At 57.2% G+C, this 22,063-nt stretch overlaps 1 protein-coding gene across 2 annotated transcripts in view; it reads left to right on the top strand.

The window, feature by feature from the left end:
- Positions 1-12,542, top strand: part of GLIS1 (GLIS family zinc finger 1) — a 242,095-nt gene extending 229,553 nt beyond the window's left edge. For both annotated transcript variants that reach the window (XM_030941639.1, XM_010372302.2), the window contains 4 exons: positions 3,938-4,094; positions 8,711-8,889; positions 9,456-9,623; positions 12,006-12,542. In XM_030941639.1, coding sequence (XP_030797499.1) covers positions 3,938-4,094; positions 8,711-8,889; positions 9,456-9,623; positions 12,006-12,163 — 662 coding nt within the window. In that variant the 3' untranslated portion in view covers positions 12,164-12,542. The remainder of the gene's footprint in view (positions 1-3,937; positions 4,095-8,710; positions 8,890-9,455; positions 9,624-12,005) is intronic.
- Positions 12,543-22,063: the final 9,521 nt, after the last annotated feature.

The raw sequence follows: 22,063 nt of genomic DNA on the forward strand, positions 1-22,063 counted from the left end.
GAGCACCTGCTTGGGCCTCTGACTTCACAAATATCCTCACATTCAATCCCCAGCTACGCTGTGCAGTAGGATGTGAACCCACGCTACGGAGGAGAAACAGGGTCAACTGAGGCCCCGTCATCACAGGTCGGAGGAGCCACTCCTGCTGAAGCTGCTGCCCTTGCTCTGTGACAATAAGTGGTGTCTTCCTGCTTTGAACCTCAGTTTCGCTCCCAGGCACTGAGGGATCTCATTTGCTATGAGAACAAATGGGATCATGGATGCGGTCACTTATATAAACCCTATGTGACTGACCATCTTACTGTTATTGTAGTTCATGGTGAGCAAGAAGAATGACTATATACTCATCCACCTTACAATCATGCACAGCCAGCACATATGGACTGTGCCAGGCGCTGCTCCAGGGACTGTGCGTGGACATCACTGTCATCGTCCTCACATCAGCCTCAGAAGGCACATGCAAGCCACAGCCAGCAGGTGGCAGAGGCAGGATTGGAACCCAGACCATCTGTGCAGGCTGTCCTCTTAACCAGAGCCCGCACCTCCCTGCTGCTAGTGCTGCTCCTCTTCTATACTGAGCACCTATCCTCGAGCTGCTTCCAATGCAGTGGGGAGGGCCGGACCAGCCAGGTGAAGCCCAGAGTCCTGGACCCCTCAGGATCTGGCCTGCTGGGTTCTTCTGCAGGCCGCAGGGCAGATGGCTGAGAAGGGAACAGATGTTAGGGCCAGAGGTTAAGCGCTCATGGCTGATGATTGATGACACAGCTTTACAGCCTGAAGTGGTGCGTTTTGGGGAGAGCCCATCAGGCCCCGTGGCATCCCCACTTCCGCTGCCCCTCGCAATCCCGTGGTTCCTTCATTCCCATCTGCTGTTCACTGACATGGTCAGCATCTCTAGTTCACACACTCGGTCACCCACCCTGTGTCCGTCCTTGGTGTGGAGACTGGACAGGCAGGGACCTGGCCCCGGGGCAGGGACAAGGGCAGGGGACTAAGGGAGGATTAGCAGAGTCCAGAACAGAGGGGAGAGGGTGAGGGATGGGCTGCAGAGGGAGACACCAAATTTCCATTGTCCAATTGCAGGACGCTCCCTCCAGTAGGCACCAGCTCTGTCCTGCACGGGAGAGCCCCCGCCCAACCCCTGGGAGCTTATCTGCCAGGCCCATCCTGAGCAGATCCACGGTAATGTGATGGGCAGTGAGGTCTTGAGAAGCACGAGGTCAGCATGGCTGAGGGAGAAGGTGCAGGATTGATCAGGATTCTAAGCCTTCCCAGCTGTCAGGCCCCCAAATTGGTTCAAGATGGCAGGCGAAGAGGTGCTAAGGAGAGTGGTGAGTGGCTCAAACCGCGGGCAGCTCCTCGCCAGGCTCCCTCCACAGACACCGCTTGAGGTGCCTTCCCCCAGCTGGGGAGGGAGGCAGTGGCTGGACAGACAGGTGGTGCTAGGCCTGGGAGCAGAGTCCCAGAGGCAGGGAGCGGTAAGGATGGCAGCCCAGAGCCCCTGGGTCTCACAGCAGCCAGCCTGTGAGACCCAGAGCCGAGGCCTCAGCCGGGTATCCAGCCCATCACTTGAGCTGGAGCCACTCCTAGCCAGGGCCTCGAGTGGGCTTTCTCTCCCCACTGCTTGGAAGATGGGCCTGACGAGCCGCCTACTCTGTGACTTTGGACCAGTCGTTCAACTTGTTAATATTTAGTTTCCTCATCTTAAAATGGAATATATTATCTTCCCCACTGACGTTTGTCAAGCTGGTTAAACTAGATAATGTGGACAGTTTGGCACATAGTATGTTTTTAATTAGTGGTAATTATTTTGATAGTAGAATCTCACACGATGTAACGTAACGTAGGGTGCTTGCAGCTCTAACCGCAGGCAGGGAGTTGCAAACTGTTTGGCCTCGTAGGCACAGGGGCACTTTTTGCTTCTTGTTGTTTTGTTCTTTTGTTTTGAGACGGAGCTGCCCAGGCTGGAGTGCAGTGGCACCATCTCGACTCACCGCAACCTCTACCTTTCGGGTTTAAGCCATTCTCCTGCCTCAGCCTCCCAGGTAGCTGGGACTACAGCACACGCCACCACGCCCGGCTAGTTTTTGTATTTTTAGTAGAGACAGGGTTTCGCCATGTTGGCCAGGCTGGTCTCGAATTCCTGGCCTTAAGTGATCCTCCCACCTCGGCCTCCCAAAGCGCTGGGATTACAGGCTCGTTTTGTTTGTGTTTGTTTGTTTGTTTTTGACGGTTTCCATGTGAAGGTCTTTCTGGGACGTGTGCTCTCCCCTTTGCCACAGGCCCCGCTGCTCCCCTCATTAATCCGTGCAGTTTCATTTATTTTGCTCCCTGCCATACTGCCTGAGGCACTGAGCTCACTGTCCCTGCCACAGCCCTGCTGCATTCCCTGCAGCAGCCTCCTGAATTGCAGGCCTGGGCCAAAGGGGCGAGCCTGGTATGAGCTAGCCTTGGAACCCCAACCAACTGAGAAGGTAAAAGTTTCCCTTACCCCATCCATGAAAGGAGACTGGTGTATCAGATTGGTCCTTATGGTGTAATAAGAGCACTTGTCTGGATCCATGGTAACCAGAGTGCTATTCAGCATGTTAACAGCTGCCCTGGTGCACACTGGCCAACACCACATCAGTGCAGCCCCGGGCTAGCCCCCAGGTCACACAGAGTCCATGAGGGCAGCCCCGGGCCAGCCCCCAGGTCACACAGAGTCCTCCCAGGGCATCTGCTGGATGCATGGACTGCAAAGAAAATGATGTCAATTGCTGTTAAAATAAACATGGCCAGATTGAAGAAGGGAGGCAAAACTGGCCATTCCCTAGAGAGATGAGCCCCGGAGAAGCCACAGCAAAGCTCAGGAAGGCCTGGGTTCCATTCTGGGTGTGGTGGCCTGGAATGCAGGCCTTTCATTCATCTTTTTTTTTTTTTAGATAAAATAGGGAACATCAGAAACTTAAAACTCTTGCTGTGTCTTTCCTAGGCTCCAGTCCCAAAGTAGTTTATTTCCTACTCCAATTAGGGTTTCTTGGTGAAGGCATTTGGGGAGTGCTGGGTTCACCAACTCCAAACCCTCAGTTGGGCCCCTGGAGCGACATCTGACTGTGACCTCGTGTCCCCATTGATTTATTAGCCTCCCTGTCTTAACAAGGGTAGGACTCTAGGGGGTAAAAGGTGATAAAAAGTGGCATCACCCTGCAGGTGTCTTCTGAAGGTTTAGAATCTGAGACTAGAATGTGGCTGACTCCTCTCCTCAGTTGGGACCCTTGTTCAGTACACAGCCCATACAACCATCCATGGCAGCCCTTCTCAGAGGTCTCCCAAGCCAGGTGCCACCCAGCTAGTGCAGTCATCTCTCTTTGGAAGCCTTCACAGTGGACACCCCGGCTCTGCTTGCATATCTCTGGGGGAGGTAGTTATTCTGTGCAAGGGCAGCCCATTGCCCTGCAGCAGCACTGCCCGTTAGAAGGCACTGCGGTGCCCTGGGCTGCTGTCTGCTCTCAAGCTTCTCTCCATTCCTGGGTCTCTGCTTCCGGGACCACATGGAACAAGCCCCTTCTTTTCCAGAACAGCACCACAGAGATTTGAGGCAGCCTGCCCTACACATGCTCTCATCTCAAAACAGACACACACACACACACACACACACACACACGCACACCCTGAGCACCCCATGCCTCTGACAGCCCCTTGCCAGTCCACCTCTGCTATCAGGGTGAACCCCAGCCCTGGACACAGCCCTTTAGCCAGGGTCTGCAGGGCTGAACTGAGTGGAGTGGGGCCAGTACCTCCCTTACTGGGGCCCCTAAACTTCCAGTGATACAACGTTGCTCATTTTCCCTCTCGTCTTTCTTTCTCTATCATCAGGCGCACACAGCTCCTGGGCCATCACCGCCATCTCTAGGGAGTGGCCAGAGGCCAGTGAGCCTTGTTTTATTCCCTGCAGGTGTGTATCCTGGCTCCATCACCCCCCATAATGGACTTGCATCAGGCCTCCTGCCCCCAGCGCACGATGTACCTTCTAGGCACCACCCACTGGATGCCACCACCAGTTCCCACCACCATCTGTCCCCTCTGCCCATGGCTGAGGGCACCCGGGATGGGTATGTACACCGGGCCAGTCCTCTTGGGGCAGCAAGGGGGGCTCTGTGGGGGAGGCAGGGAGGGCAAGTGTCCCGCACTATCTATCTGCTTGTTACTGATAATGAAAATAGCCAACCTTCAGGGAACACTGACTGCGGACTGCATTCCACACACTTTCTGTGCATGATTCCACTGGTGCCTGCGGTAACCCTGAGTAGACAGTATTGGCTTCTGAATGCTTCATTCCATGCAGTCCCTCCTCCCCACTGGAGGACCCTGGGAAAGCGCTATGGCCCCTCCCAGCGACCCCTGCATTCTGGGCTGCCACACCCAGAATGGAACCCAGGCCTCCTCAGGGCCTCACTCTGGCGTCTCCTTGGCTCATCTGTGCATTTGGGAGCAGACTGCCCACGGCGTGCACTCCACAGATGCTGGTCTGGGTCCCACACCCATCTCCAGCCACTGCAGCTGTGACACTGCCCGGCCTGCGGGGGCTGTCTGGGAGCCTTTACTTCTGGATGACTGCAGAGGGAGGCAGCGTCTTCCTGCGCCCAATGTGGTTCTCATTGTGGCCACTTAATTGACTGGAAATGGTGAATGTGTTAATTGCTGGACCATGATCTGCCAAAATCTGTTTTTCTTGCAAATGAGCAGAGGGGACGCCTCACAGCCCCGCCCTCCTGCCCTCCCTGCTGTTTTTTGCTGATCACCTTGTCCCCGCAGGCCTGGCTCCAGCACCTTCCTCCTTCCCTGCCCTTCCTCCTCCTGGCTGCAGCCTTGGCCTTGGCCTGCCTGCGCCTGGGGCCAGCCTGGCTTCATCGCCACATTTGTGGCCCACTGCTCCTATTATTACTGGGCTCCTTCTGCCATTCATTCACGCATTTATTCGGTGTTCAATTATGGAGCCCCTGTGGGCAGGCCCTGGGCTGCGGATGACTCTGGCCCTGGAGATGCTCACTGTGAGAGGAAGACCGACCACACAGGGGGCCAGTGGTGTGCAGCAAGGAAGCAGAAGGGCTGTGGAGCCCAGAGGAGAGCCCAGTGGGGTGTGGCTGCCGGGAGGATATTAGGGAAGGCTTCCTGGAGGAGGTGAGGCTAAGCCAGACCTCCAAGGTGAGGCTGGAGTTGGATGAGTGGAGAGGCTGGGAGGAAGGAATAGCAAGAATGAAGGTAGGCATGGTGAGAACTTGGGGTGTTCTGGGAACCATGAATCATCATGTGGGGTGACGAACTTGGGAGAGATGTCACCAGGTCCAGATCCCAAGGCCTGGGATGAGACTCAACCTGAAGAGTGTTGAGCGGTGATGTGCTCAGGTTTGGGGATGAGGACGCAGGGCAGCATTGCAGGGGTGGGGTGGACTGTGGGGTGCTGGATGGATGGGATCCCGAGCCAGGGCCTGGTTCAGGCTGGGGAGGGGGAGGCCGGAAGGCAGTGGAAGGCAATGGTGGCACAGAGGCAGCGGGAGTGGGAAACCCGAGCTGGGAAGGGAGAGGAGGGGGCCTCAGGGATGAGCTGAGGGTACAGAGGGGCTGCTGACAGGCAGGGGAATATTGCGGCTGTGAGTGTGAGCAGAGAGCCATGAAGAGGCAGCCTGAAGGGGCTGCAAGGGGGACCCAGAAAACCGGGCCCTCCTCGAGCCTCAGCTGCGGCTTCTGTGAAAGGCATTAGAAGGTACTCCCTGAGGAAGGTGGTGAGGGCCGTACACACGCCTGACACTGTGTACCTCACCTGGCACAGGCTCCACTACGATGGTCCCCGCCCCCACCCATACCCGCTCAGGCCACCTGCTCACCCACCAACCAGCTGAAAAACATCTCCAACCAAAGGAAAATAAACCACGAAGGCCGCTCGCTGCTCGAGCCCGTGCACTCTGCTCCGCCTCATTCATCACCTGCCTGCCGCCTGCGTAAGTGCCCATCAAGAATTCTGCAGCGAGAAGCAGAGTGATGACAAGACGGGACCCCCGCCTGCCCACCCCTGCCTGCGGGTAGGAGCCTCGGGTCCAGCTGCAGGAGAGAAGCATCCTCGTGCCTGACACCAGGCCCAGGCCCAGCGTGAATGGGTTTCTTTTTTCATCCCCTGAGAAGAGAGTGGGGAAAGGGCCTTCAGCCTCCACTTCCTGCCAAAGTCAACAAGGAACGGCCACTTGTGGCTCCCCAGTGGTTTGCTGGGACGTTTAAATAGCTTGACAGAATTATCTGATTCACTCGAAAATATGCTAAGAGGGCCTGACTTCATGACCAAATTTATTTACCCTGGCTCAGAGAAGACGCCGAATAGGGTATTTTTTTTCCCAGCCTTGTGCGAGGTATGAAGCCCTCGGTCTGCCAGGCCAGTGAGGTTTTATATTAATTTTTATAGGTTCCAGTTGAAGCAAAAATATTTGATTTAGGAATCATTTGCATGACTCAGAGGAGGAGCTCCAAAAGATCTTTTTTGCCTTTTAAAGAGTTCAGGTAGAGCAGCATAGCCTCAGGCGTCATGTCTGCTGTGGAGAGAGTTGTATTCTGTTTAATTTCACTGGCTGTGAAGGTGGCAAATGTGAATTTATGGTGGAGTGAGACAGGAAAAACAAACTTTTGAAAATGCATGTTTTTTCCCCTTCATATCTGGTTCATCTTAATCCTGCAATGCTGTTAATCTCTGAAGTTTGTAGCTGAGAGATTCAGAAACTCATTTATTAGTGTCATCAGTTGTTCGCTGTGTGCCAAGCCCAGCACTGGGCACCGGGTGACCTGAGAAGGACTAAGACCTGGCGCTCCCTACGGGGGCTCTAGGAAACCAGGGGAAGGCTGAGTTGTGGGTGCCCAGATGGGATGGGGATAAGGCAGCCACCACACAGCAAGCCTGCAGGAAGGAGGAACTACTCCCAGGCCAGGCCCTGGCCCAGCTTCAGCCAGGAGAACTGGTCATAAGAACACACAGCTTGTGCACAGCTGTCCACAGTTTCTAGTGCATAGAGGAAGACGCTGTCCCACTGGATCACCCCATAAGACAGGCCTAAAGATAATGACGATAATGATAATTTATTCCTGGAGGTATGATGAGGATTTGGCTCATGAACTTAAAACAGTGACAGGGATCCAACAGTGTGTTAGTGGCTGGGCCAGGGACCCAGCACCGAGGCCTTGCTTCCCCTGTCCTCAGAGAGCTCACAGTCACGGGGGCCCCACACATGTGGATGACGACAGCAGACTGGAGGGGCAGTCAAGGGGCTGCCAACGTTGGAGGGGGCAGAGAGGAACTTGGCATGGCACAGATGCAGAGACACCAGCCTCTCTCCAAATCCACTTTCCCCATTTCCAGATAGCCCTGCTTCCTTCAGAGAGGCACTGATCTGTTAACACTTGGTGTCTCAGAGGGTGGGCAAGGGTCACGAGGTCACCTGGAGCTGTGACATTGAATTTGCTGTGTATTTTAATGTGGATGGTCCAGCAAGCCACAAACCCAGACAAGAAAATGGGGACTCTGAGCTCTCACTGTCTCCCTCTTTCTGCCATGCACATAAATGCTTTACAAGCTGTGAGCCTTCAGCCTTGTCCCCAGAGCCCCTAGGCTGTTGATCCCAAAGTCATTTTAGCCCCTGTGAACAGGGCCCAGGGGCTTAGGAAGGTAGTGTGAGAAGGGAACCTGGCCTGCAGCATCCTGCAGTCCAGGTAGCGGGCCCCCGAGCTGGGCTGGGCTCAGGGCGCCTGTGCTGCTCTCAGCCACTGCAGTCTTGTTTCAGAACTTGAGCTTCCAGAGTGCACAGTCTAGAGCCTGCATCCCTCAGGCCCTGTATGAAGGCAACTGGTGAGCCCCCCATCGCAGGCGGTGTGCAAGTGGAGGAGAGATGGCCAGGGTTGGAAACAGGAGAAGGTTCCTCAGAGTACACTGTGCAGGGAAGAAAATGCCAACTTGGCCATGGGACCGAATTGCTAGTTTTTCTTTCTTTCCTCTTCATAATGATGATGATGATTGATGAGTGGCTAAGAATGTATTGGACATCACACTTTGTCTACATTGCTTTAATGTCACCCTCACTGTAACCCCTGAGCTCAGTGTTGTGTGGCTGGGAGTAACGGGCAAACCTCTCTGAGCCTTGGTTTTCCGGTCTGCAAAAAGGGCACAAGAACACCTGTCTCCTGGGGCCTGGAGCAAGTCAGGGGCTCAGTGAGTGCTGACTGTGAGGGCCATGGGCTGCTCCAGGGCTCCTCGTCCAGGTGGCCAGAGTGGCGTGCACGAGGCAGAGAGCCGGGCACCCAGCAGGTAATGAACGCTATAGCGTGCCGGGTGATGAGCCAGCAGCCCTTCCAGGAAACCAAGGCTCAGAGATATTAAGCAACTTGCCCAAAATAGTTGGCCAATGAGAGCAATTAGGGGTTCGAACACAGTTCTCTAAGCTGGAAAGGTTGCGCCTCTTACCCAGATCCTTGCTGACTCTCCTAAATACCAGACTCCAAAGCTTACAGGATTGAAAAGTTTGGCTTGAACATGACCAAAAATAAAAGCTCCTCTTCTAACTATTGTAAGTCGGAGCAGGTCAGCTGGTGAGTGGGCTCCTTGTTGCTGGAGGGGAGTAAGCCACAGCAGCCCTGCCTCTGGCCCCCACCCTCCACACCCCTGCCTGCTGACGGGCATCTCTGTTCTCTCCAGGTTGGGGCCCGGCCTCCTCTCACCCATAGTCAGCCCCCCGAAGGGGCTCGGGCCACCGCCGTTGCCCCCATCCTCTCAGAGCCATTCTCCTGGGGGCCAGCCCTTCTCCACACTCCCCAGCAAGCCGTCCTACCCACCCTTCCAGAGCCCTCCACCCCCGCCTCTGCCCAGCCCACAAGGTAAGCTCTGGCCAGGGGCCCGCTCCGTATAACCCCTGATTCCCACTCAGAGACCCCAGAGGAACGAGGAGACAGTGGCCTAGTGGGGGAGGCAGGTACTCAGAGAATGACTGACTGGGCACTGGGGGCTGAGAGAACTGAGAGAAGCTGGGAGACGAGACATAAGAGGCCCAGCTGGGGGCATGGCCTGGAGAAAACTGGTTCTGAGAGTGAGGAAGAGCATGTTCCGGACAAGGTGGCAAAGGCCCGCTGCCCCGAGGAGAGGCCAGTGAGCAGGAGTGAGTGCCTGAGAGTGGAGGAAGTAGGCATCAGCCATGGGTGACTCAGGAGCAGCCACGTGAGACCATCTCAGCCACCCCTCGCCTGCCCTCCCCACCCTGCAGGGCAGAGCTGAGAATGGGGCCCCAGCCTCCTGCACCTTCTCTGCCCTGGGCCTCCTCTCTCTCTCACACCCACAATGCCTGGACAGGACAACACGGGAGGTGCAGCGTGTAGCAAGGATGTTCCCCTCCCTGCCCTGGGCACTTCTCCTTTGTGAACGCGGCCCCTGCCACCCCCATCTGCAGGTTACCAGGGCAGTTTCCACTCCATCCAGAGTTGCTTCCCCTATGGCGACTGCTACCGGATGGCCGAACCAGCAGCCGGCGGGGACGGACTGGTCGGGGAGACCCATGGTTTCAACCCCCTGCGGCCCAATGGCTACCACAGCCTTAGCACGCCCTTGCCTGCCACAGGTGAGCCCTGCCTGCGTGGCTCCCGGTCCTGGGCACCTGCCGAGGCTCAGCCCTGTGCTGCGTGCTGCATACACACTCTCCTGCAGTCTTTGGATGTTTCTGTGGTGGGGCCATCCCCACTTTACAGAGGGGAAAGTAGAGGCTCAGAGAGGTCCCAGGACCCCGCAGAACTGTCTGTACCTGCCTGACTGGAAAGCGCATGCTCCTTCCACAGCTTTGTGAGCCTTATGTGTGTCTGAATGCTGACAGGTTTCTGAATAATCGGACTGGGAGCTCATGGTTTAATTACTGCTTCTTCTCTTTATTTATTGAGCACCTACTGTGTGCCAGGCATAGCTGCAGACCCTGAGGATGTAGCAGGAAATGCAGGAAATGAACAAATCCTGGTCTCCCTTTGGCAACAGAGGAGACTAGGCCGGGACAGAGCTTAGAGGTTGTGCTGTTCCTTCCCTGCATTGGTACCTGGTGCTGCCCTGCAGGGCCCTGGGCCTCCCCAGCTCTGCCCCAGGCTTGGCTAGAGAAGCCCGGGGAGGGGGAGGGTGCCCACAGCCCAGGTGGAACCGGGCTCAGATCAGCGGGGCAGGCCTAGTCAGAGCAGGGGCATCAGAAGGGAGGGGCTAGACCCTCCCTGAGTTCCTGGAGCTGAGACCCACCCTCTAAACAGCCTCGGGGCCAGGTCTAACAGGTTTCTGGGGCTCCAACAAAAGGGAACCTGAGACCCTCCCAGAGGCGGGTCAGCTTCTGGGGCAGCTTTGATTGCGTGAGCGTGAGCCGGAGGGTGGAGGGACACGGAGGGTGGAGGGACAGGCATATAGGGACAATCGCTGAGGCGTCAGCTGGGTACATACCACCCTGTGGGTCCATGTCCACACACCTGCGCCCGTGCCAGGTGTCTGTGTGTGCCTGTGCTTGCAGGCACAGGTGGCTCTGGGCAGCGTGCACTCCATGAGTGTCAGGAGCTGGCAGGGCTGCACTCTTGTGTCCGCACACATGTGTTACCCCAGGTTTATGCAGATGTCCGTGCACCCCGTCTGTGTGCACATCATGTCACCCACCCCATGACTCATGGCCGTTGCCACAGATGTGTGCTTGTGTGCACGTGTGCACCTGTGTTTGAGGACCGTGCCCACAGGCCTGTGGGTAAACATGTGCCGTGTCCATGCGAGATAGATGTATGTGCATGTTCCCCTGCGTGACAATGGGGCCCACATGGAAGATGGGTGCTCTGTGTCTGTGTATACCCGAATTGAGGTGCCCAGCACTGTGGGCTCTCCCCATCTTGTCCTCCCCACCCTGATCCAGCCCACATGGGATTTCTCAGCTGAGCAGCAAGGCTTAGAATGAATAGCTCTGAATGGAGCGGGAGGCAGCTTCCACGCCCCGCCCCTACACCAGCCAGGGGAGGTTCTTTCAGCCTCCCCTCTCCCCAGTGTCCACTGCAGGCCTGCTTAGCGGCCTTCTGCACACACCTCCCTGGCCAAGCAGAAATCACACACAGAGCACAGAGCATTAAATTCAGACTGACAAGCTTCAGGGGCTGCAGGCCTCAGAACAGTTCAGCCCAACCCCACTGCATAGACTGAGGCTCACCTGTCTTAGGTCCCACAAACACGTGACAGCAGCTCATTGGCAGGACTTTAGGGCAGGGGCTGGAGAAGGTGACCCCTCCTGCCCCTCCCAAGTCAAGAGCCTCTGAGTGGTGGCCCCACCCTGGAGACAGCATGTCCAGTGGAAGAGCCAGGTATCTCTGGAGCCAGATGGACCTGGGTTCAATCCCAGCTCCCCTCCTTACTCACACTGACCTTAGGCAAGCATCCTGGCCTCTCTGTGCCTGCCTTCTCAGCTACAGAATAGGAAGGATAGTGAAATCCACCGCATGGGAGCATTGTGGTGCCGAAGCAAAGCAAGCTGAAATGAGCACTTACTAAGTGCCCAGTAAATGCTGGTGCCCTTCTTTGGGTTTCTTGAGTCTGGTTCGGGGATGCAGCTGAAAGGGTGGGGGTGAGCCGGTCCTTCTACCAGGAGGGGACCAGCCCCTGAGGGCAAGGGCTGAGCTGCTCCTACCCTACCCCTCTCCTTCCCCCACATTCTGCCCCACAGCCCAGCCCTGGTGATGGACCTCCCGGAGTCAGCCCCGTGCCTGTCTCCCCAGCTGCCCTGGGCCCCCTGGGTATGCCAGGCCCAGGGTCCCTCCCAAGCCCTCACCCCACCCCAGCCACCAGCTCCCCCATTTGGAAAAGTTGGGGGCTCCAAGCAGGCCCCACCGACAGGACACTGTGAGCGGGCACCCTGGGCAGACGGGGTGGGGCCTGGGATCTGGGAAGCATGAGCAGGCACAGCCCCTGCTGCCTCCAGTGCTGACCCTTTCCCACCCACTCACAGGATATGAGGCCCTGGCTGAGGCCTCATGCCCCACAGCGCTGCCACAGCAGCCATCTGAACATGTGGTGTCCAGCGGCCCCGAGGACTGTGGCTTCTTCCCCAATGGAGCCTTTGACCACTGCCTGGGCCACATCCCCTCCATCTACACAGACACCTGAAGGAGCCCCCACATGCGCCTGCCCGTCCAGCACTGCAGATGCCACCTTGCCCACCTGCTGTCGCTCCCACCCTCTGTGCACCCAGCGGGAGTGCCAGGCCACAGCCAGAGCAGCCAGGCCAAGACCCAGGGAAGCCAGTGCTGCCACGCCACCCAGCGCTGCCAGGGAGCCACCAGCCGAGCCCGCACTGGGCACACAGAGGTGCCTGCCAGGATCCGTGGCCCTGTAACATTCCCTTGATTGTGTCTTCCCGTTCCTCCCCACAGTGGTTTTGAAATCACAGACCTCGTGTATATAAAATACGCAGAACTTGTTTTCCATTCCCCTGCCAGTTTTATATTTTTGGTTTTACAAGAAAAACATTAAAAACTGGAAAGGAGATGTGAGGGCCTGATTCTGCGTTGTGATTCAGTCCAGAGGCTGGGACCAGGAGAGCCTTAGAGGAGGGTGACAGAGCCGGGTGTTCAGGGCTAGGGAGGCTGCATGGAAACCAGCTCGGCTCTGGGTTCTGACCACGGGGATGGGAACCAGTGGCACGTGGCCCCCCCCACCATGCGTTATGGTCCTTACAGACACCAGCGTTAGTCCCAGGACTGTGCAGTGAGGTAGGCCTATCCCCATGGACAGGTGGGCAAACTGAGGCTGGGAGGGTGCGGCAACGGGCTTCAGATCCCGGGCCCCACAGTCAGACCACAGTTGGGACCCAGCTCCATCTGACCTGGGCCCCTGCCTGCTACAGTGACTCCTCTGCAGGTGGGAGAACGAGCTTCAAATCTAGTGTCTGGGCTTCTGCAAACAGAGAAACCCTGGGAGGGCAGGGCAAGCCTGCTGGGGGTAGAGCCCATATTGCCTCAAAAAGCCAGAAGCAAAGGCCGGTCCCTGCAGATAGGCCGGGTGCCAAGAGCAGCCTTTGTCTCAGGAGCCTTGTGCCCACCCTGGAGGACCGAGGCTCGCTGTGGGTCTGTCCCTATCCCCCGTCTGTCTCCCTCCAGCATCCAGCATGAGGAACAGGCCCATGCTCCAGGCCTGGGCAGGTGACCTGGATGGTGGCCAGCATCTCACCCTGTCACACTGATCACCTGCTACAAAGATCCAGGGAAGTTCCTGCCTCATCCCCTCTGGAGGGGAACCATGCAAGGGCGGTCACGTTTACCACCCTCCCCGTGCTCCCAGAAACAGCCTAAGGAGAGGTCTTCTTGTCCCCTCTGTAGGTGAGGAGGGGCAGCCAGCATTCACACCCTCACCAAAGGGCCGCCTCTTTGTACCACACACTGACTTAGGCAGGCAAAGCCAGATGAAAGGCCCAGTAACCCCCTTCTGTAAAGAAGGGTCTCTTATAGAAGACCCTCGGTCTCCCCTTTATAGAGAGGGAGACTGAGGGTCAGAGTGAACACCTAGCCACGTGGTGACAGAGCCGTGATGCGTGCCTGGTCGTCCCCCTCATCCGCGATGTCACTGACACGGTGGTGCCATGCCGGCCTGCGGGGCTTCCCAGGGATCTGCTCTCCACCTCCTCCCAGGAGCCTGCTGATGAGGTGCTTGCACCCATGTCCTACCTGCCCCTCCAGACGTGCACTCTGCCTGCCCTGTGTCCAGGGTCAACCCATGGGGGCTGCATTTGGGGCCGCTCCCCTCTGGCTCCGGGCTGGCTCCAGCCAGTGAGGAGCCCAGCATGGGAAGGAGGTGGGAGGGAGGGTCCCTGGCCCTCTCCACACAGCCCAATCCAGGCTGGGAGCGGCTCCCCTCCTCCCTCGCTCAGGCATGGAGGGAGTGGGGAATCACTCAAGACACCCTGGCCCACACCGCAGCATGGTCCCCTCAGGAAACTCCTGACGACCCTGAGCTGAAAAGGACCATCTTCCCTGCCAAACCCTGCTACTTACTCCCATCCTACAGGCACGGAAACTGAGGGACGGTGTGCCCAGTGCAGTGACTCACGCCTGTAATCCCAGCATTTTGAGAGGCCAAGGCGGGTGGATCAGGTCAGGAGTTCAAGACCAGCCTGGCCAACATGGTGAAACCCTGTCTCTACTAAAAATACAAAAAATTAGCCGGGCGTGGTGTGGTGGCGGGCGCCTGTAATCCCAGCTACCTGGGGGAGTCACTTGAACTCGGAGGTAGAGGCTGCAGTGAGCTGAGATCGCGCCATTGCACTCCAGCCTGGGTAACAGAATGGGACTCTGTCTCAAAAAAAAAAAAAAATGGAAAGAAGAAGGAAGGAAGGAAGGAAGGAGGGAGGGAGGGAGGGAGGGAGGGAGGGAGGGAGGGAGGGAAAGAAACTGAGGGACAGTTTCTTTCTGTCCCTCACAGAAGAGGGAGGCTGTGACACAGCCTGTGAGTGGTGGAACTGGGTGGAACCGGGTGGAACTGGGTTCAAACCCAGGCATCGGGCTCCGGAGCCTCCAACTTCTCCCTTCACACTGTCCTGCCCCTTACAGAATCGGGCGACCTGCTCCCACTGCCTCTCAACCTCTGCCTCCCCGAGTGGCCCAGTCCAAGTCCCCAACAGGCAGGGACCCACCCAGTGTCACACGGCACATCAGGCTGCTGCCTGCCACCCAGGGACCCCTCGCCCCTCATCCCCTCCCCCCCTAATTTTATGGAACTAATTAGGCCAAGGCAAAACCCCTTGAACAGGGATGCTGAGGAATCAATACTGCATGTCACTGTGAGCACTTAATCCACTCCAGATAAGCAGCGTGAAGCTCCGCCCTGAGGACATAGTTCTATTAATAATGAAAGGGGCTAAGCCGCAAGCGGGGAACACACAGGGAGCTGGCAGTTGGATCCCATTTAATTTCAGAGAGCAGAGAGAGGGAGAAAAGGAGACAAAGGCAGAGAAACAGAAAGGCCTAGACCGAGGAGAGACGAGTAGGCTGGAGGGGAAGGCAGGAGACCGAGGAGAGACGAGTAGGCTGGAGGGGAAGGCAGGAGACCGAGGAGAGACGAGTAGGCTGGAGGGGAAGGCAGGGAGACCGAGGAGAGACGGGTAGGCTGGAGGGGAAGGCAGGGAGGCCGAGGAGAGACGGGTAGGCTGGAGGGGAAGGCAGGAGGCCGAGGAGAGACGGGTAGGCTGGAGGGGAAGGCAGGAGGCCGAGGAGAGACGGGTAGGCTGGAGGGGAAGGCACGGAGGGGCTCGGGGGTGGGTCCCGCCGCTGCGGTGACGGTGACGGGGATCTGGAAATGCCATTCCTCACTCTTCTGCCTGGGACTCTGCTGAGCCCCCACTCCTCCTGGCACACTCAGGACGCCCTGCCCCGATGCCCCGACACCAGCAGGGTCTCCCTCCTAATCGAAGGCGAGCACTGCACCATGGTTCCCAGTCAGGACCCCCGGGGGCTGGACCTGAGCTCCCTCCCCAGTGCTGTCTTCAGCCCTTATTTTAAAAACACCCAGACCAAAGCCCCTCCCAAGCCCTGACCTGCAGCCCAAAGCACATGGGAGCCTGGCTACTACCACTGCAAGGCACGGCGATTACCCCCAGACCTACCATTGGCAAGGAGGTATGACTGTCACTGTCACACTGGGTGGGCTAGTGGGGTTAGGTGGAGGGGCTGAGATTTCTCACAGGGCCTAGAGAGCCCCTAGGAGGCCACGAGCCCAGGACTCCCCAGGATCTATAGAGCCAAGGGGCTGAGTCCGCTGAGGGGCCCCGGAGTCCAACCCAGGGCCTAGGGGCAGGGCCCAAGACTGACAGGAGACCATGGCATCCTTCCAGCCCTGCCACTCCAGGCCGCCCCTGCAGTCCTGGCCTCTGTCAAGTTCAAGCTAGATTGGCCGAGCACCCCCACCCTGAAGCCTTCATCTCTCTGTCTCCATCAGGGATCAGGGCCCTCTCTCTCCCTGTCCCTCCCCTCCCTCTCTGTCCCTCCCCATTCCTCTCTCTCTCTCTGTCCCTCCTCCTCCTCTCTGTCCCTTCCCCCCTCCTCTCTCTTTGTTCCTTCCCCCCTCCTCTCTTTCTGTCCCTTCCCCTCCTTTCTCCCTGTCGCTCCCCTTCTCCTCTCTATCTGCCCCCTCCCCTCTCCTCTCTCTTCCTGCCCCTCTCCCTCTCCCTTCTCCCTACCCATCCCCGCTCTCCTCTCTCTGTCCCACCCCCTCTCCTCTCTCCCTGCCCATCCCCTCTCTCCCTCCCCCTCCCGCTCTCCTCTCTGTCCCTCCCCCTTCCTCTCTATCTGCCCATCTCCTCTCTCCTCTCTCCCTGCTCCTCCCTGCTCCTCTCTCTGTCCCTCCCCACCTTCTCTATCTGCCCCTCTCCCCTCTCCTATCTGCCTCTCCCCTCTCTTCTCTCCCTCTCCCTCCCTCTTTTCTTCTTTCCCTGTCCCTCCCCGCCTCTCTGTCCCTCCCCCTTTTTCTCTCTCCCATCCCCCTCATCCCTCTCTTCCTGTCCCTCTCCCCCTCCTCTTTCCCTATCCCTCCCCTGCCTCCTTGTCCCTCCTTTCTCCTCTCTCCCATGTCCTTCTCCCTATCTCCACTGTCCCACTCTCCTCTGTCCCCTTCTGTCCTCTCTGTCTTCCTTCTCTGACCCCCAATCCCTACCTACTCCTCTCTGGCTCTTCACCTCCATCCCCCTCTAGGGTAGAAGAAGGCTCTGACCCTGCCGGGGTCTTGGGTCGTGGGCATTAGGTCCCCTTCTGCCCCGTGTGCCCAGGCCAGGTCCCCTCCATGCTGGGCACTGGGATTCACCATCACTGGTCCTGTCCTCTAGGGACTCCCACTGCTTCTGCTGGCCCTTGGGGACCACATGAGCTATCAGGGGACCCAGTCCATATGGGCTGAGAGGGCCCACTGAGATCACCAGCCCCACCCCACTCACTGCACAGAAAGGAAGCCCAGGCCCAAGAGACTGTTTCTGCCACCCCTTCCAGCCTCTCTCCATGTCCCCTAATCCAGCCGACCGGGGGTGGTCAGGAGAGTGAGGCAGCAGCTTTGGGCCTCTGGAGGCCTCTCTGTTGGGAGGGAGAGGCCCTGCTCAGGCGCTGCTGAGGCCCCTGCTAGAACGTCCGTCTCAGGAGGGCAGGGTCTGAGCTGTCCTCTTCACTGCTGACTGCCCAGCGCCTGGAACAGCAGCCGGCACAGCAGCCGGCACACAGCCAGCACTCAGTACGCGTTTCTTAGTTTCTTATACCCATCAGCGGAGCTAGAGAGACAGCGAGGAAACAAGGACCCGGCCCCACAGCTCCTGGCCCAGAGCAGGGCCACAGCAAACACCCGTGAACGTGGTCGGAGGAGGACACGGGTGTGGAGGGGCATGTGACCTGCCTGAATTTCAGAGTAGATGGCAGGCCAGCGGCAGGCAGCAGAGAGCCCTGGCCTCAGGGCCCCATTTGTGCTCTGTCCCCCATCCCTTCAGCCCACCCGAAAAGAATGCTGGGCTCCTAGCGGGCTTGTGCAGCCTGCTGATGACATTGTACTGAGGAGAGAACTGAGGCTCACAGCGGTGACTTGCCCCCGGCTGGAGAGGGGGCAGAGCGGGAGTCCAGGCAGGTCTGTGGCACCCGCCTGCGTGCCCCCTGCCGGTCTGCAGCTCGAGACCAAGACTGGAGTCCTGGGGCGCCGCCTGAGGATTCTTGGCACACGGCTGTCTCACCCGCCCAGAGGGGGCCATTAGGCTTTTACAAGTCCTGATTTATATACTCGCCTAGGCCGGCAGCCCTGCCAGGGATTTATAGCTTTCTAAGTGGTCCTGTCTCTAGAGGAAATGCAAACCAATGTGAAGTGGGAAGGAGCTGCCAGCCCCTCCTGGGCCCACGCTGCAGCGCCAACGCACGATTTAATCATGGGCCCTAGGCCTGGGTGCAACAGGATCCTGCAGAAGGGCCATGGGAGGCCAAGGAGGAGACAGACGCACCTCCAGGCAGCCCTGTCCGGGCTGCGCCATCCACCAGGCGTGTCCGTGTCCTTTCTGCCCAGGAGGGCAGGGAGCCCGGCTCTGCGGTTGGACTTGGGTCTGGTTGCATTCGTTTTAGGGCAGAATAAAGAACCGGGCAGTCCCATGGTTTGGAGGGAGCCGAGGTGTGGAAACAGCAAGTAGAGATGCCGGCGCTGGAGGCTCGGCCACCAGGGTATTCTCTGAAAGAACAGCTCCGAGGCTGTTCTCTAGAGCACTTGTGTGGATGTTTGACATTTTCCAGAAATGAATTCAAGTAGTCCCGGTGCTGCCAGGCTGGGATTTCTCGCTTGCCTGGCAGCTGGGGCAGGCTCTGCTCCTCCAGGCTGGGGCCTCCTTGCGGGAGGGTCTGGGGCCTGAGTCCCTCTTTACTTCATGACTGTCTTGTCACAGCAGGGACCACATTGGTGCCCCTGTATCTCCAAAGCGCAGCAGAGGGTCTGGTGCACAGCTGGGATTTAACTGCTTCTCTGCATTAATTTACTGGTGACAAGAATATGTGCAGAACAAGGGCCAGGACAGGGTGAGGCTGGTTAACCTCATACCCGACAGTGCAGAGGGCACAGGAGACTCAAGGACCCTGGCCCCAACCCTAGAGCTGGACAGGACACCCTGGAGAGAAGGAGGTGACTGCTCAGAGACCCTGGGATGACTTTGGGATGAAAAGGAGCCCCCCGTCCCTGGGGCGGTGCAAGCAAGGGTGGCCAAGAGACTGCAGCAGTCCTGTCACTGGGTCAAGGACCACACAACTCCTCAGGGCCACCTTCTCTACCCCTGATGCAGGGAAGTGAGGGGTGGTTATTACCTATAGGAGGAGAAATCAAGTCCCCAAGGAGAGGCCCGGCCAGCCCCACAGGGAGGCCTGAGCCCCCGCCTCGCCTGCCTGCTTAGCGGCACCCTCAGGAGTCAGTCGTCTGAGGGCAGCCAAGTCATGGAAGAGGCAGGAACAGGAGCCCAGAGGACCTGTGGGTCCTTTGGAGTCACTTTGCCCTCAGAGACTGTTAACCCATCTGCACAATGGGCCCCGTAAAGCAGAGGCCCCCCACCACTGCTACACATTAGAATTGCCTGGAGTCCCCAAGCTGCACACGTAGATCCCACCTCTGAGCAACAGAGTCAGCCTCTCTGAGGGCAGCCAGGCTGCTGTTTGTAGAGCTCCCCGGGGCTCCCGCACCCAGGAGGGGTGAGGACGCCACTCACCATGGCCAGCACCGCAGCGCTTCACGCACATTAACTGTTAAACCCGACAGCCCTGTGGGGATGGTCCTACTTTCACCCCCATTCTATAGGGAGGCAAAGTAAATTGCCCCAGATCACACCGAGCCAGGTTTTGAAGTCACGTCCTCCCAACTGCAAAGCCCATGCCCTTGGCCACCCTCTGAGCCCCAGAACTTTGCTGTCCCCAAACTCCTGAGGTGAGGGGCACATGCCAAGTTGAGATGAGACCCTGGGATTGGAAGTCAGCCTGTTTGCAACCTGCCTGTACCACTGACTGGAGGAAAGTCGCCTCACACTCTGGGTTGCATTTCTCTGTCTGTGGAGAGGAAGCCATCCTCTCAGCCCTCCTGGTTTCTGGGGAATGAAAAGCACTGATGGACAGGAGATGGGTTTTCCAAACCATGAAAGGCCATGTGCAGCTGAGCTGGTATTCTCACTGGAGCCACTTCACCCTCATCTGCGGTTTCCTCCGTGTCAGTCACACCACAGCCACCAGACAGGGAGCAACTTAGGGTGGGACCCAGGGTGAGGAGCTGGGGCCTGAGCCCCCAGTAGAGAAGTGGGTGGGGGTCTCCAGCTAGGAAGGAAAGGGTGGGAGGTGGAGAGCAGTCCCAGGGGGCAATCACTTAGCCCCACACAGGGCAGACTGCCAGGAGCACAGGTTCCATAGGGCCCAGACACCGTCCCTCGCCAAGCGGGACACAGGCTGTGCTGCAGCCATCTCTGCGGGGCCTGGGGTTTCCAGGGGGCTGTGTGCCCAGAGTGTCCAGAGTGCAACTGGCACACACTGCTCTATTACTGATGGAGAAACTCAGGGTCAGGGAGCTGGTGGCTCTCAGAAGATGGTGAGGCCCAGGCTGGGCCAGGTGGCTCACACCTACAATCCTAGCACTTTGGGAGGCCGAGACGGGTGGACTGCCTGCAGGAGTTCAAGACCAGCTTGGGCAACATCTCAAAACCCCTTCTACTAAAAATACAAAAAACAATTAGCCGGGCATGGTGGCACACGCCTGTAGTCCCAGCTACTCAGAAGACTGAGGCATAAGAATTGCTTGAACCTGAGAGGTGGAGGTTGCAGTGAGTTGAGACAGAGCCACTGCACTCCATCCTGGGCAACAGAACAAGACTCTGTCTTGAAAAAAAAAAAAAGGATGGTGTGGCCCAGAGTGTTGACAGCAGGGATTCCGGAGTTCCCAGATCTGAGTTCCAAAACCCACGCAGCCATGCTCCGACTGGGCTCTTGGGCAGGTCACCTCACTGAGTCTGGGGTTCTACTCTGTATGATGAGATGATGCCTCCTCCACTGGTGGGTGGATCAAACGGGGCTCCAGAGTGAGGGCCTGGTACGTACTAGGTGCTCAGGTGTGAGTATTTTCATTCGAGGACTGTCCATTTAGACGAGTGTCCTGAGCATGCGCCTCATGATTTGAAATCAAGTTTGAAATAGTACAAATGGGGAAACAGTCCCAGGGAGATGGCCTGACTTGCTGGGAACACATGGCCATTTGGTGGTGGGTCTGGTCTCAGGACACCCAGGGCAGTGCTCAAACCACCCCATGCTGTCTTGGGCAGAGGCCTCACTAGTCAGCACATCCCAGCTTGTCTACCCAGGGCCTTGTACCTTGATTCAAATTCTGACTCTGGAGGCAGGGCATGGTGGCTCATGCCTGTAATCCCAGCACTTTGGAAGGCCAAGGCAAGTGGATGGCTTGAACCCAGGAGTCTGAGATGAGCCTGGGCAACATGGTGAAACCCCATCTCTACCAAAAATCCAAAAATTAGCTGGATGTGGTGGTGCACGCCTATAGTCCCAGCTACTCGGGAGGCTGAGGTGGGAGGATCACATGAGCCACAGTGAGTGAGCTGTGATTGCACCACTGCAATCCAGCCTGAGGGTGGAGACCCTGTCTCATCAAAAAAAAAAAAAAAAAAAAAAAAATATATATATATATATATATATATACACACACACACACATATATACATATATATACATATATATATATATGTTCTGGCTCTGCAGCCTTAGACAAGTAACCTGCCCTCTCTGGGCTTCAGTGTCTTCAACTGAAAAATGGAAAACCATGATCACACATAAGGTTGTGTTGAAGAGGACAGGAGAAACCAGGAGTGGCAGCATTTGTGACCTTGGAGAGCCACAGGCAGAGGGGAGAGGGGAAGAAGTCTCCATCTGTCAATTCAGCAGTTGAGCCATTCGTCATACTCCACTGTGTTTTAAAAAGGGTCTGAGGCTGCTCCGGGTCTGCTTACACCCATTCAACAAGGTAGGCTCCTGCAAGCGTGTTTCAGGGCTCAGCACCCAGAAGTGCCCCCAGCATGACCTCCCTTCCCATAGCCTGCAAATCTCTGTCTCTTTTCTCAATTTCTCTCTGTGCACTTAATATGCTAATGAAATAGTTAATTCCACAGTGCCCTCTTGACAATTGGACATATGCCCAGCAATGGGCATTACTTTTAGCATCTCCCTGAGTAGGTTGATAATTAGGGAGGGAAAATCCTGCTGTTGCCAGAAACAGAGACAGAATGTGACCCTGCCAGCTGACGGGCCTAGGCTGCCTGAAGGCAAGGCCATCACTCCAAGGTCAAGAGACCTTCTACAGTCCATGCTGCCTACCCTCATCCATTGGCCAAGAACCTCCTTCAGTCTCCCCAACTTCCAGGCCTTGTTCATGACAACAAGAATTGTTTTGAGCCCCTCTATGTGCCAACCACTTGACATACGTTAACTTATTCACTTTTTTTTTTTTTTTTTTTTTTTTTTGAGACGGAGTCTC

This window comes from Rhinopithecus roxellana, chromosome 12 (assembly GCF_007565055.1).
Source record: "Rhinopithecus roxellana isolate Shanxi Qingling chromosome 12, ASM756505v1, whole genome shotgun sequence".
Classification (NCBI taxonomy): domain Eukaryota; kingdom Metazoa; phylum Chordata; class Mammalia; order Primates; family Cercopithecidae; genus Rhinopithecus; species Rhinopithecus roxellana.